General features: G+C 36.0%; 1 protein-coding gene across 2 annotated transcripts in view; it reads left to right on the top strand.

The window, feature by feature from the left end:
• The window catches only part of LOC137251015 (peptide transporter family 1-like), a 43,904-nt gene that overhangs the window by 7,542 nt on the left and 19,736 nt on the right, over positions 1 to 16,626 (top strand). Inside the window, exon 1 of one of the 2 annotated variants that reach the window (XM_067784858.1) lies at positions 7,471 to 7,796. The exons of the other annotated variant lie outside the window; for it this stretch is intronic. Coding sequence (XP_067640959.1) covers positions 7,781 to 7,796 — 16 coding nt within the window. The 5' untranslated portion in view covers positions 7,471 to 7,780. Of the gene's footprint in view, positions 1 to 7,470; positions 7,797 to 16,626 lie in introns of those variants that run through there. 2 annotated transcript variants of the gene reach the window in all.

Here is a 16,626-nt window from a genome sequence, read left to right as displayed (position 1 = left end):
GGGGTGACCCTAGAATTTGTTTGTACAATATGGGCATCAAACGAATGGTGTTAATGAGTATTTTAAAAGGGAGTGGGCCTTAGTTCTATAGGTGGATGCCGTTTCGAAATATCGCCATAAAAGTGGACCAGGGGTGACTCTAGAATGTGTTTGTACGATATGGGTATCAAATTAAAGGTATTAATGAGGGTTTAAAAGGGAGTGGTGGTTGTTGTATAGGTGGTCGCCTTTTCCAGATATCGCCATAAAGGTGGACCAGGGGTGACTCTAGAATGCGTTTGTACGATATGGGTATCAAATGAAAGGTGTTAATGAGTATTTTAAAAGGGAGTAATCCTTAGTTCCATAGGTGGACGCCGTTTCGAGATATCGCCATAAAGGTGGACCAGGGGTGACCCTAGAATTTGTTTGTACAATATGGGTATCAAAAGAAAGGTGTTAATGAGTATTTTAAAAGGGAGTAATCCTTAGTTCCATAGGTGGACGCCGTTTCGAGATATTGCCATAAAGGTGGACCAGGGGTGACCCTAGAATATGTTTGTACAATATGGGCATCAAACGAAAGGTGTTATTTTAAAAGGGAGTGGGCCTTAGTTCTATAGGTAGACACCGTTTCGAAATATCGCCACAAAGGTGGACCAGGGGTGACTCTAGAATGTGTTTGTACGATATGGGTATCAAATTAAAGATATTAATGAGGGTTTTAAAAGGGAGTGGTGGTTGTTGTATAGGTGGTCGCATTTTCGAGATATCGCCATAAAGGTGTACCAGGGGTGACCCTAGAATTTGTTTGTACAACATGGGTATCAAAAGAAAGGTGTTAATGAGTATTTTAAAAGGGAGTAATCCTTAGTTCCATAGGTGGACGCCGTTTCCAGATATCGCCATAAAGGTGGAGCAGGGGTGACCCTAGAATTTGTTTGTACAATATGGGTATCAAAAGAAAGGTGTTAATGAGTTTTTTAAAAGGGCGTAATCCTTAGTTCCATAGGTGGACGCCGCTTCGAGATATCGCCATAAAGGTGGACCAGGGGTGACCCTAGAATATGTTTGTACAATATGGGCATCAAACGAAAGGTGTTATTTTAAAAGGGAGTGGGCCTTAGTTCTATAGGTAGACACCGTTTCGAAATATCGCCACAAAGGTGGACCAGGGGTGACTCTAGAATGTGTTTGTACGATATGGGTATCAAATTAAAGGTATTAATGAGGGTTTTAAAAGGGAGTGGTGGTTGTTGTACAGGTGGTCGCATTTTCGAGATATCGCCATAAAGGTGGACCAGGGGTGACCCTAGAATTTGTTTGTACAACATGGGTATCAAAAGAAAGGTGTTAATGAGTATTTTAAAAGGGAGTAATCCTTAGTTCCATAGGTGGACGCCGTTTCGAGATATCGTCATAAAGGTGGGCCAGGGGTGACCCTAGAATTCGTTTGTGCAATATGGGTATCAAACGAAAGGAGTTAATGAGTATTTTAAAAGGGAGTGGGCCTTAGTTCTATAGGTGGACGCCTTTTCGAGGTATCGCAATAAAGGTGGGCCAGGGGTGACTCTAGACTTTGTTTGTGCGATATGGGTATCAAATGAAAGGTGTTAATGAGTATTTTTAAAAGGGAGTGGGCCTTCGTTCTATAGGTGTTCGCCTTTTCGTGATATCGCCATAAAGGTGGACCAGGGGTGACTTTAGAATATGTTTGTACGATATGGGTTTCAAATGAAAGGTGTTAATGAGTATTTTAAAAGGGCGTGGGGCTTAGTTCTATAGGTGGACGCCTTTTCGAGATATCGCCATAAAGGTGGACCAGGGTGTCTCTAGAATGAGTTTGTACGATATGGGTATCAAATTAAAGGCATTAATGAGAGTTTTAAAAGGGAGTGGTGGTAGTTGTATATGTGAAGGCGTTTTCCAGATATCGACCAAAATGTGGACCAGGGTGACCCAGAACATTATCTGTTGGATACCGCTAATTTATTTATATATGTAATACTTGCCAAGATTTTAAGGGTTTTTTATTTCGCCCTGCAGAACTTTTTCATTTTCTTCTACATAATATGGTAGGTGTCACAACCATTTTATAAGGTTTTTTCTAAAGTTATATTTCGCGTCTATAAAACAATCCAATTACCTTACCATGTTTCATCCCTTTTTTCGTATTTGGTATAGAATTATGGCATTTTTTTCATTTTTCGTAATTTTCGATATCAAAAAGTGGGCGTGGTCATAGTCGGATTTCGTTCATTTTTCATACCAAGATAAAGTGAGTTCAAGTAAGCACGTGAACTAAGTTCATTAAAGATATGTCGATTTTTGCTCAAGTTATCGTGTTAACGGCCATGCGGAAGGACAGACGGACGACTGTGTATAAAAACTGGGCGTGGCATTAACCGATTCCGCCCATTTTCACAGAAAACAGTTAGCGTCATAAAATCTATGCACCTGCCAAATTTCAAAAGGATTGGTTAATTTTTGTTCGACTTATGGCGTTAAAAGTATCCTAGACAAATTAAATGAAAAAGGGCGGAGCCACGCCCATTTTGAAATTTTCTTTTATTTTTGTATTTTGTTGCACCACATCATTACTGGAGTTGAATGTTGACATAATTTACTTATATACTGTAAAGATATTAAATTTTTTGTTAAAATTTTACTTTAAAAATATTTTTTTTTAAAGTGGGCGTGGTGCTCTCCGATTTTGCTAATTTTTAATAAGCGTACATATAGTAATAGCAGTAACGTTCCTGCCAAATTTCATCTTAATATCTTCAACGACTGCCAAATTACAGGTTGCACAAGTTTTATATTTCCTTCTTTTAAAAGTGGGCGGTGCCACGCCCATTGTCCAAAATTTTACTAATTTTCTATTCTGCGTCATAAGTTCAACTCATCTAACAAGTTTCGTTGCCTTATCGTTCTTTTGTAATGAATTATCGCACTTTTTCGGTTTTTCGAAATTTTCGATATCGAAAAAGTGGGCGTGGTTATAGTCCGATATCGTTCATTTTAAATAGCGATCTGAGATGAGTGCTCAGGAACCTACATACCAAATTTCATCAAGATACCTCAAAATTTACTCAAGTTATCGTGTTAACGGACAGACGGACGGACGGACGGACATGGCTCAATCAAATTTTTTTTCGATCCTGATTATTTTGATATATGGAAGTCTATATCTATCTCGATTCCTTTATATATGTACAACCAACCGTTATCCAATCAAACTTAATATACTCTGTGAGCTCTGCTCAACTGAGTACAAAAAGTATCAATCAGCTGATTTTCGGCCGTCACCTGTTCATGATTTCTTTTCTCATTTTAAGTTCCGTTGTTTGAATATTTTGCGCTGATGCAGATTCGCTAATAGCAAATTTGATTGATATCTTTAGTACGACTGTTTGTCGACGCGGTTGCTATGCTCGACTCCCTCACTTTGCTTAAATTTGTTTAAATCTTTGCATTTGGAAGTGGCGTGTTAGTCATCTTCATAATATTCATAAATTCTTCAACGATCACATTGGTTTTTTTCGCAGTTGCCTGGCAGCACCCTTTACGGCAGCGAACGTAATTAAGTTCGCTTATGTTTCCTCTTATCAAATACGTGTTACTTATCTTTGCTGCTTTTTTATGTTAACAGTAGTTACCTACATTGCAGTTTCCTTTTGGAGTTCTTGCTTGGAAAACAAATAATTTAGTATGTATGCACATTCACCCGTAACTCATTGTTGGCGATATCTACTAACAATATGTATATTTAAGAGCCATTCCATCCTAAATCGACATGTGATGGATATGGATTATTTCCATTGAGGTTACTTATATGTATGTATTTGTATATATAGTATATAGAGCTTTTCAGTTTTTAAGTACTCCCACTGGAAAAACTTGATGTCTCCAAAATCCACCAAACTTAGTGAAAATGTTGTTATTGTAGGGAACAGGGGCTGTGCAAAAGGTGACCGAAATATGAACACGGTTGCGATGATACAGAGTGTCGAAAATTTGATTTTTTTAATAAATATTTAGATCACGAGAAAGCCATTAAAGCTCGCAGTAAGACATATCGTGTCTGGAAGTCCAATAGAAGTAGTGCTAACTGGGATGGCTTTCGCATGGCTCGAAATCGAGCTACGCATATAATAAGGAGTGAGAAACTGAAGTATTTTTCTGCTAAGCTTAACCCCGCTCTACCGTGTGGAACTTTGTGGCGTAATATCAAAAACCTTCGAGTTTGGTCAAAGGGCAAATCAGAATGTACTTTAGATGTTGATGTAATGAACAGTACCTTTATAAACAGTGTCTCATCGACTGCCATTTTGCCTGAATTCATTCCAAGTCAATCTGCTATGTACTCTGGCGCTCCCTTTGAATTTTCTACCGTAACCGAAGCTGATGTGGCTAGGTGTATCTTCAAAATAAAATCGAGTGCTGTTGGCGATGATGGGATACCTATTAAGTTTATAAAGTTGATTTTCCCCTATATTGTAAGCCCCTTAACTAATGTAATCAATCATTGTTTCACCACATCTTCCTTTCTTGATTCGTGGAAAGTCGCTTGTGTGTGTCCTGTGGCAAAAACTAAAGTTGCTTCTTCCCCCAGTGATTTTCGTCCAATTAGCATTCTTCCATATATGTCGAAAACACTGGAGTTGTTAATAGCTGAGCAGGTTTCTAAGCATCTATCTGAAAATGATTTATTATCTCCTTTGCGGTTGGGATTTAGAGCAAAGCATGGATGCTCACCTGCAATGGTTAAAATCATGGACGACTTGAGAATTTGCTTTGACAAGGGTGAATTATCTCTCTTATGTCTGCTCGATTTTTTAAAAGCATTTGACTCAGTTGACCATCCTCTGCTTGCTCTAAGCTGAAATCTTATTTCGGGTTTGGTAAATCAGCTTTAATATTTATAAAGGACTATTTATCTGGTCGTTTGCAAAAGGTAAATATCGGATCAGTAGCCTTGCAACTTAAACCCCTGAAGTGTGGTGTTCCACAGGGCGCTATTTTGGGTCCCTTGCTATTTAGTATATTTGTTAATGACGTATTTTTGACTTGCAAATACGCTACCATGCACGCGTATGCTGACGATATTCAGCTGTATCTTTCAGGTCACCTTGTTAAAATTGGTGTGGTTGTTGAAAATCTAAACAAAGATACAGACTCTATTTCTCGCTGGGCTACTCAGAATTATCTTAGCCTAAATGCAGCAAAATCATATGCCCTGCCCATACATAGTGGGAAAGTGATGGGTGAAGATATTCCAGCTGTTACTCTGAACAATTCTGCACTAAAGCTGGTCAGTAAAGTTACCAACTTGGGATTCGTAATCAACTCCTCTCTTAGCTGCATAGATCATATCACCTCGACCATGGGCAAAGTTTTTGCCACTCTGAGGAACCTGAGACAATCTGCATATTTCACCCCGCTTACTATTAGGCGTAATCTGGCGCTACAGTTGATTTTGCCTATTATTACATACTCTGAGTTAGTATATAGTAGACTTGATTCTAGTTCTTCTCACAAAATAGACGTTCTATTTAACCACGTTTCCCGATATGTTTATGGATTGCGTAAATTTTACCATATTTCTGCATGGAGAAGCTCTCTTCTGGGATGTGAGATTTCAGAATATATGAAATCCAGAAACTGTATTTTCTTATATCAGCTTATTCACTGCAAAACACCTCGGTATCTATATGATAAACTCACATTCCCCAGATCGGATCGCTCCTTGGAGTCAATACTTCCCACATTTAAATTTAAAAATTCGGAAAGGCTGTTTTTCATTTACGCCGTTCGTCTTTGGATTCAATTCCTTATTCTGTAAAAAGCCAGTTTAACAAAGGCAACTTCAAAAAACTGATCTACAGTCACTTCTCTGCTTGTCAATGGATTATATTTATAAGAGTGACTTATTTTCAATCTGTAATGTTTGTCATACACATTTTAATCTTAGCATAATTATAATTATTTTATTTTATGAAATTTTATTTTATTTTTAATTATTTATGTTATCGGCCCTAGCAAGCCAAGATTAGTGGGGGTGCTGATTTCCATTACTTTTAAGATATGATGTATCCGATATCTCTATTTTATTGTTTCCCCAAGCATTTATATTTTGATAATTTTGCTGTTGTACTATAAAAGACTAAGTCTTATTGTACTAATGTTTAATTACTAAATAAATACAAATACAAATCACTAAAGTCCAAAGCACAAAAAAAGGTTCGGATGATTCTTAGGTCCACTTGCAAAACGGCAAGTTAACTTTTTAACATATCACATTCTTGACACAATTTTTATACTCAGCTGAGCAGAGCTCACAGAGTATATTACTTTTGTTCGCAGAACGGTGCCCCGTAACGGCGTAAACTAATAAAGATAGATATACGGGCCTGTTCTGGATTTCGATTCCGACCAATTTATTCGGACTTTTGCTGGACTATTTGTTTATTTAGTATAACAAATTTTAATTTGAAAATTCCTATCAAAAATTTGCCAAGCTAAACAAAGTGATTCTGGTTGAAAGGAAGCCGACGTGTTCTCCATTTCGAACGATCAATTTTTGCGATTTTTATGCACAATTGCACGTCTTCTTGCCTCAGCATTTCTGAAAACCATGGTTCTGGCATTTTGTTAAAATTTTTGAACAATTTTAATTTAACTAAAACCAAAATAAATAAAAACAGCTGCTTCGCTTGATCGAAATGAAAACGATTCGAAATCGACTTCGAATCGATTTGTTTCAATCGGAATTGAGAACACCAAAAAGAAATCGACTCGGAATCAGCCTCTTTTAACTTTTCAAAACGAGTCGGAATTCAAAACAGGCCTGATAGACTCTATATATCAAAATGATCTGGGATAAAAAAGAAATTCATTTAGCCATTTCCGTTCGTCCGTCTGTCCGTAAACACGATAACTTAACGAATAAGTTACTGGGCACTCATCTCAGATCGCTATTTAAAATGAACGAAATCGGACTATAACCACGCCCACTTTTTCGATATCGAAAATTTAGAAAAACCGAAAAAGTGCGATAATTCATTGTGGGTCAATTTGTCGACGTTTCTTCGCTTTGAAGCTTATGGGAGCATAAATTGCTGCTGACCTATTTTGATTTTGATATATGTATGTATGTATCTAAAATACATAACATATCTGAGTATCCGTACTCACCGTCGATCAAGATAGTTGATCATTTTGAGATGGAACGAGCCATGTAAAAATATGAACACCCCAGATATGAAGTAAATATATGGATGCTTGACATATTAGTTCATATCTTCGACATATTTATTTGATTTTTTTTTATTTATTCTTCCACTACAAAATATATTGACGAGGAATAAACAGTAAAAGTACGCTAATATGTTCGTATGTATTAATAAGTTTAAGTGTTATTGTAGGTGTTTTGCTTTGGTTCATTTGCCACTGATCGTATTCAATATGTGACCAGAGTTAATTCTGAAAAGTCAGTCTGTTAATCGCCGTTAACGGACTTATACACGTTGCTGTCCCAAGCGCGGCTAAAAATAAATTTTCATATCGTGAGTTTGCCGGTTCACTGTACGCTTATGTTGTGGATATTTGTATAAAAATAAAGTGATAAACAAACAGCAACAAAAAATAATAATAAAACAAAACTATTTCTAAATACATATATGGATATATACAAATACAAATAGTAATAGATACGGAAAGGATCAAAGAGATAAAGTGAAAAGAAATATATTTGTGTTCCAAAACAAATTAGGCGCAGATAATATAGGGGCGAAACAACATGACGGAAGAAAATGGTATATATTAGTTTAGCATTAAATCTAGTAAATAAATAAGGATAAAAGGTTAAATAAATGTAAAAATAAATAAGTACTTATTGCAATATACTTCCGAGGTGATTGAGGCCGCCCTTCGCCTTCCAACTTGCGTCGTGCCACTATTTTTATACCTTTCATGAAAATGAAATGGTATATTAATTTCGTCACGAAACCGAAAATTGTAAGTCCTTAAAGGAAAATAGATAGACCCACCATTAAGTATACCGAAATAATCAGGTTGAAGAGCTGAGTTGATTTAGCCATGTCCGTCTGTCCGTCTGTCCGTCTGTCTGTTTGTATGCAAACTAGTCCCTCAATTTTTGAGATATCTTGATAAAATTTGGTGAGCGGGTGTATTTGGGTGTCCGATTAGACATTTGTCGGAACCGACCGGATCGGACCACTATAGCATATATCCTCCATACAACCGATTTTTCAGAAAAAGAGGATTTTTGTAATATCTTACCCAGTTTAACAGATTGAAGCTTCAAACTTCACCATATACTTTCGTATATTGCACATATTGTTGCCTGAAAAAATTGATGAGATCGGTCGTATATATAGTATATATCCCCCACAACCGATTGTTCAGATAAGGAACTTTTCGTAATTACTGCCCCATTTTAAGAGCTAGAGGCTTCAAATTTCAACGAATGTTTAGGTATATAGCATATATTGTTGTCTGAAAAAATCATAAAGATCGGTGGTATATATAGTATATATATGGTGGTATATATAGTATATATATATATATATATTCGCAAATTTTAGCCCCATTTTAACAGCTAGAAGCTTCAAATTTCACCGAATACTTACGTATATAGCATATATTGTTGTCTGAAAAAATCGTAGAGATCGGTTGTATATATAGTATATATCTCATACAACCGATTGTTCAGATAAGAAACTTTTCGCAATTTCTACCCCATTTTAACAGCTATAAGCTTCAAATTTCACCGATTGCTTACGTCTATAGCATATATTGTTGTCTGAAAAAATCATAGAGATCGGTTGTATATATAGTATATATCTCATACAACCGATTGTTCAGATAAGAAACTTTTCGCAATTTCTACCCCATTTTAACAGCTAGAAGCTTCAAATTTCACCAAATGCTTACGTATATAGCATATATTGTTGTCTGAACAAATCATAGAGATCGGTGGTATATATATTATATACTTCATATAAACTCTCATTTTTGCCCCTTTTTTACGGCTAGCATATATTGTTGTCTGAAAAAATCATAGAGATCGGTTGTATATATAGTAGATATCTCATACAAGCGATTGTTCAGATAAGAAACTTTGCGCAATTTCTGCCCCGTTTTAACAGCTAGAAGCTTCAAATTTCACAAAATGCTTACGTATATAGCATATATTGTTGTCTGAAAAAATCATAGAGATCGGTTGTATATATAGTAGATATCTCATACAACCGATTGTTCAGATAAGAAACTTTGCGCAATTTCTGCCCCGTTTTAACAGCTAGAAGCTTCAAATTTCACAAAATGCTTACGTATATAGCATATATTGTTGTCTGAAAAAATCATAGAGATCGGTGGTATATATATTATATACTTCATATAAACTCTCATTTTTGCCCCTTTTTTACGGCTAGAAGCTTCAAAATTCATCAAATTTCATCAAATAGTTACGTTTACGTCATATATTTTTGAAATACGTGATTCGTAGTCATAGTTTTTACATGCAGACCACAAAAAACGTGAAGCTTTGCATCCTCACACAGATTACCTACCTATTTTTTATTTTATATTTATCTTAAAAATCGTTTAGATATGTTCAAATTTCACTAAATGCTTACGTGTATAGCATATATTGTTGTCTGAGAAAATCATAGATACCGGTGGTATATATAGTATATATCCCATACAACCGATTGTTCAGATAAGAAACTTTGCGCAATTTCTTCCCCATTTTAACAGCTAGAAGCTTCAACTTTCACCAAATGCTTACGTGTATAGCATATATTGTTGTCTGAAAAAATCATTGAGATCGATGGTATATATAGTATACATCTCATACAACCGATTGTTCAGTTAAGAATCTTTGCGCAATTTCTGCCCCTTTTTAACAGCTAGACGCTTCAAATTTCACCATATGCTTACGTATATAGCATATATTGTTGTCTGAAAAAATCATAGAGATCGGTGGTATATATATTATATACTTCATATAAACTGTCATTTTTGCCCCTTTTTTACGGCTAGAAGCTTCAAAATTCATAACATTTCATCAAATAGTTACGTTTACGTCATATATTGTTGAAATACGTGATTCGTAGTCATAGTTTTTACACGCAGACCACAAAAAACCTGAAACTTTGCATCCTCACACAAAGTACCTACCTATTTTTTATTTTATATTTATCTTAAAAATCGTTTAGGTATGTAGATCTGTTCCTAGATATTTCTTATCTTATACATCCGATTATTCGGAGATTACGAACGGGATAAGATTATTGTTCAGCCCCATTCATGAAAGGTATGAAGTCTTCGGCATAGCCGAAGACAGTCCCGTCCTTACTTGTTTTTTTTAGTTTCCCCTACAAATGGGCAGGATGGGACTTTCATATATACGTCTCCGAAAGGCATCTGCAAGGTAGATAATTTTCCCCGAGAAGCTTTTCATGCCAGAAATATACTTGGCGTGTCTGTCAAACCACTGCAGAGGGGCGACCCCGCTAAGAAAATTATTTCTAATTAAAAAACTTGTCTCTAGAGATTTTGGTGGTGCTTTTCCAGGCCTTGATCCTGGTATTTGTGTGTTTAGCGGAGTATGCTACCACCAAATCAAAAAAAATCTTTCTAAAACAACTTGGCTGCCATGCTTGGGCAACTCCTCAATTATTTGCTATCATTATAAATAGGGGCATAGTTTATTACGCCTGAAACATTCTCGGAGCGCTCATAACTTAGGAATCCGATATGAATCCCAAACATTTGAAAAGTATGAGCCTAAGAAATAAGATCTTATAACAGTATTTAAGACTCCGTTATCATGAAAACTATGAGACGTTTACTAGGAACAGAGCTGAGAAGTAATGATTAATTTAGGTAATCAATTGCCGTCAATTCTCCATTACATGTACTTGAGGAAAGTAATCAATTTCTTTCCTCCACAGCAAAGGAATTGATTACATTTCAATTCCTCAAAAAAAAAAAAAAAATACCAAAAGTAATTTCGTTTGAGTAATTCGAGGTTCAAGTACAAAAAATTGTTTGTTTGTAATTGAAAAAAAAAAAATACTTTGCTCAAATATAATTTCTGCCCCAGTACTTTCGTAAGGAATTGCAAATGTATTTGAAAACTTTCCAATTACATTACAAGGAATGCCAAATATAATTAATAATTTCCCATTCTCAAAGGAATTGCAAAAGTAATTGAAAAATTCTTAGTGTAAAAAATATTTTTGCGGTTCAAGCGGTGATTCTATGAGGCCATAGTAACTACTTGGACCATAAGAAAATATTTGTAAAACACAAGCATAGTCTTCAATGACTGGCAATTGATTTCTCCTCGCCATATATGAGGAAGGGTATTGTAAAATTGTATCATCGTAGTTTAGATTTGCAGTTGAGCGAAGGCCAATTGCTTTTTACGTGGCTAGCAACGTTTCTTCATATTTTCCCCAAGTGCTACTGGCAAGCGACTTGAGGATTTTGTTGCGGTTTTGTACTTTAGACACACCTTCCATGGCATACGCCTTGAAGGTGAGAGGTGACCGAATGTTACTCCTAAGATCTTTGAAAGACTGAAAATCGAGAGCGCAACACCATCGACGTGAAAGTCGAATATTCCAGGTCGCAAAACAGAGTGGCCGTGGATTTGGTCGGCTAGGTTCAGATAATTTTCAGTATATCTTTTTATACAAAGGGGAAAGGGTCAACCTTCTATATCTTGTAGTAGAGTACCGTGGTTGATTGTGTCAAAAGCTTTTGACAGCGCTGGTAGTGCTATGTATTTTGCGGAAACAATGGTTATGAGCGGCTAGGCGAAGATTCGCAGTAAACTGACGAAGCAGGAAGGTTTCCAATGTCTTCGTTCGTTATGACTCACCTTCGTTATCCAGTTTCCTAGGCTTGCTAACTTACGTCAGGTAGCTTTCTATCTCAGCGCCATGATGTTTTAGCATTGGCATGACTACTCCATCTGGACCTATTGATTTACAAGATTTGGCTTTTTTCATGGCATATTCAACCTCTGTGGGATGATGGAAACGGGTCACACGTCGTGTTTGTGTCTATGTTCCCCTCTGTTTGCACGTCATCTGGCCTTGTCTACTCAACGACGCATTAAAAATTGCCGGCAAAAACCGCTTACGCATGTCTTCGAGTCCGAAGAGTTGTATCGCCAAAGGCGATGGATATATTATCATTATGTTTTTTCGGGTTAGACAAGGATTTGACGATTGACCACGGTTTATCGACACCCAAGAGAGGTTGCAGTTATTTCGATGTTCTTCCCAATTGCACTTTGTGTTAATTTACCAGCCGCGTAGTGTTCAAGTTGAGATTCCTTATATGAGTCAAGTTATCTCTAGGTCATGATAGCGCCTGGCGCAATTTCTCTAGATAATCTTTTTTAAAAATTATTATTGGCCTTTAATCTTTTAATTTATTAAGCTACTAGCAGAACCGGCAGACGTTGTTCTGCCCTAAATTTGGTCTATCTGCATACATTTTAATAAGCTTTTTCCGTCTAACTCTGCCCTCCCCCCTCTACACTTTTTCCTAATCCTTTTATTTACTCCTCTCTCCGTCTTTTTCGCTTCATCTCTCTCCATCTTCGTCTTATTCTATCTCTTTCTCAGTCTCCTTTTCTCCTTTCTCTTCTCTCTTCTCTCAAGTTCTTCTTATTCTTCTTCATCCCTTATGTCCAGTCCCATAGGGTGGTATGTATTTTGTTCCAATCCCCTTCCGAGTCTCAGTCCCAGTCCCACTCCGAGTCTCAATCCCAGTCCTAGTCCTAATCCTAGTCACAGTCCGTCTCTGGTCTACTTCCCGAAAAAAACGATCGTAAATACTAATATAGGCAAATTTGTATAAAAAAAAAAAAATAAATGTAAGGCGCGATAACCTCCGAAGAGATCTAAGGCCGAGCTTCTCTTCCAATTTGCGTCGTGCTCCTCTTGATTTTTCCCTACAAATTGGCCGGGCGGGACCTACATGTTTTATGCCGACTCGGAACGGCATCTGCAAGGCAGATGAGTTTTCACTGAGAGCTTTTCATGGCAGAAATACAATCGGAGCGCTTGCCAGACACTGCCGAGGGGCGACCCCGCTTAGAAAAATTTTCTTCTAATTGAAAAATCTTATTTCTAAAATTTTGATGTTGCTTTGCCCGGGAGTTGAACCCAGGGCATACGGTGTGATAGGCGGAGCACGCTACCGTCACACCACGGTGGCCGCCGAAATGGCAAATTTATATACCAAACTAAAAATTGCATGGCAATATTCCTATCCGTTCTCGAGTTATGGAGTAACAATCAAAATGTACACTTCTTTTTATTTTTTTATTTTTTTCAAATTTTGAATTTTTTCTAAAAAAAATCATAACTCAAGAATGGCTAAACCGATTTGGGATTTCAAAATCAACTAACCATCATCTCTCCTTCCTGTATCTTTCCTAAAAATTTCATGGCAATCTTTCTATCCGTTCTCGAGTTATGGAGTGAAAATCAAAATGTACACTTCTTTTTATATATATAAGAGATAGGGGAAGCAAGTTATGCATTCTGGAGTAAACAGGCATAGGTATATGTGCGAAAAACAATAGCTATATTTTAATTAAGACAAAATGCTACTAATTTACAAAACTCAACTAAATCGCATTACGAATATTATATTTTAGAATAAACCGGTTTTTGGTTCACTTCCCAGAAGAAAAATTATTCTTTAGAATAGGTCGGTCCCGGGTCCAGTTCCCGGAAGAAAAATTATTGTTATTTTAGTCCAGGCATAACGCTACTTACATATCAAGTTTCAAGCAAATCGAGCCATATATACGATAGTTTAGAATAAATCGGTCCCTGATCCACTTCCCGGAAGAAAAATTATCCGACATTTTATTCTACATATAGCGCCACCCACATACCAAATTTCAAGCAAATCGAGCCATATATACGATAGTTTAGAATAAATAGGTCCCTGGTCCACTTCCCGGAAGAACAATTATCCAGCATATTGTTCTAGATATAACGCTACCTACATACCAAATTTCAGGCAAATCGAGCTATATATACGATAGTTTAGAATAAATCGGTCCCTGGTCCACTTCCCGGAAGAAAAATTATCCGACATTTTATTCTATATATAACGCTACCCACATACCAAATTTCAGGCAAATCGAGCCATATATACGATAGTTTAGAATAAATCGGTCCCTGGTCCACTTCCCGGAAGAAAACTTATACGACATTGTATTCTAGATATAACGCTACCTACATACCAAATTTCAGACAAATCGAGCCATGTATACGATAGTTTAGAATAAATCGGTCCCTGGTCCACTTCTTGGAAAAAAGCTTTTCACAAACACTCTCCGGGTTCCTATTAAGTTATCCTAAAAATTTCATGGCAATCTTTCTATCAGTTATCGAGTTATGGAGTGACAATCAAAATGTACACCTCTTTTTATATACATATATAGATTTTATGAGCTTGAGGCCTTATCCAAATAAAACACATTGTTCATATTTTATATTTGTATTCGATATTTCGACTTCAGTCTGTAGCCATCATCAGGAACAATTGAGTATGTTATACAGACTGTACAGACTGGTTCTCGGAAATTGTAAGTCCTTATAGAAGAAGAGAAAAAGAAACAAATAAGCATGCCGAAATGATCAGGATGACGAACCGCTGTCTATCCGTCTGTATATGGGGTATTCCATCCCATTTCGACCAATTTTGAACCCGACCCCTTTAGAATTGGCTGAAAGTTTTTCTACTTTTTCTGGCTTACGAAGAACGTTTTTCAGAAGTTTTTCAAATTTTTTCATCCAACTCAAAAAAAGTTATGAATTTAAAAAAAAAACACCGTTTTTGTTTTCAAAATGCTATAACTTTTTCAAAAATTGACCGTTTCGGATCATTTTTTTTTAAATATGTTTTTAAATGTACTTTTCGGAAAAAATACAAAACAAATTTTAAGTTTTTTTTTTTTCAATTAAATAAAAAAAAAAAATTCTCGGCCCACTCCGGGATTAGTGGGGATGATTGCAGAATTGATTGAAGTTTTTTATGAGAAAAAAAGGGCGAAATTCGAAAAATTTCGAAAAACTGAAAAATTACAAAAAAAAAAAAAAACTTTAAAAATTTTTTTAAATTTTTCCCGAAAAGTACACTTAAAAACAAATTTAAAAAAAAAAAAAGATCCCATCCGGTCAATTTTTGAAAAAGTTATAGCATTTCGAAAACAAAAACGGTGTTTTTTTTTAATTCAAAACTTTTTTTGAGTTGGATGAAAAATTTTGAAAAACTTCTGAAAAACGTCTTTCGTAAGCCAGAAAAAGAAGAAAAACTTTCAGCCAATTCTAAAGGGGTCGGGTTTGAAATTGGTCGAAATGGGATGGAATACTCCATATATAACATATACATATAACATATACACAAATATTCATTAAATTGGGTCCAGTTTTTTAGGTGGAGCTCAGTCACAATACACGTGCGTATGATATACATATATATTTTACGAAGGTGTGATAGTAATAATGGGGATACCATTACCTAAAAACTCACAAATTTTGCGAAATGTCTTATTGCCAAAATTGAGGGAGATGTTAAACTGTCTAACATAGTCATGGTACAAGGACAAACATCGTAATGTGCGGATGCGGAAATGCAAATATCCCGACTTAAAAACAATGAGGAACAGAAGAACATCTGACCACTAAGCTTTTCAAACAAAGAGACGAAACAATTTATCATTTCTACGCAAGCTTTAAATATAAAGAAGCATATGGCATTGACAAATGTAGTAGCACCTGGTGCCGCTATACCTTAGTTACACTTCACTTCAAACGCTTCTGAGGTTTTATACGGACGACTCTTTGTCATTATCTGCTCTAATATTATATATTACAATATGATTCAGAGGAGGCAACTATGGATGGATCAAAAATTAAGAATACGAGAAAAAGTTTTCCGGAACATTAATGGTATTTAGGTTATGCCAGCTGAATGTATCAAAGAAAATTAAAAAATATGCTGCTTTCCTATAGGCACCACACTTTGATAACGGAGGAAGGAAAGGAGATGCCCTTACTTAGGTGGGAACTTTAAGAGGGTAATAATTTGATATTCATTGGTGTTTCCAAATGCTTCAGTTACCACTCCCAAGAAAAATCTGATGAAATAATGAAAACTGTGACCCGTAAAGTCACCCACATCACCCACCCACCGGAGTAAGTTCATATACACAGAATAACTTGTAGTTTTTCAATTACTTTCGCAATTCCTTTGAGGAATGGAATGGGAAATTTGAAAGTACTTTTTCCATTCCTAGTAATGTAATTGAAAAAAATTTCGATTACATATCCCATTCCTTTCGAAAGTACTGGGAAAGAAATTACAATTGCGCAAATAATTTTTTTCTTTTCAATTACAAACAAAAAATTTTTTGTACTCTAGCCTCAAAAAAACGAAATTACTTTGGTATTTTTTTTTTTTTTGAGGAATTGAAATGTAATCAACCTACCTCCCTATGGTCCGCTCCTGTTTAAACAGCCAGTTTCCTTGGACTCCTGTTAGAAGACTTTGATGACAATTTGTGAATGGTTGTTCCCA

This window comes from Eurosta solidaginis, chromosome 4, assembly GCF_040869045.1.
Source record: "Eurosta solidaginis isolate ZX-2024a chromosome 4, ASM4086904v1, whole genome shotgun sequence".
Classification (NCBI taxonomy): Eukaryota; Metazoa; Arthropoda; class Insecta; order Diptera; family Tephritidae; genus Eurosta; species Eurosta solidaginis.
Note: the sequence above shows the minus strand (reverse complement) of the source record. Positions and strands in the feature narration are given on the sequence as shown.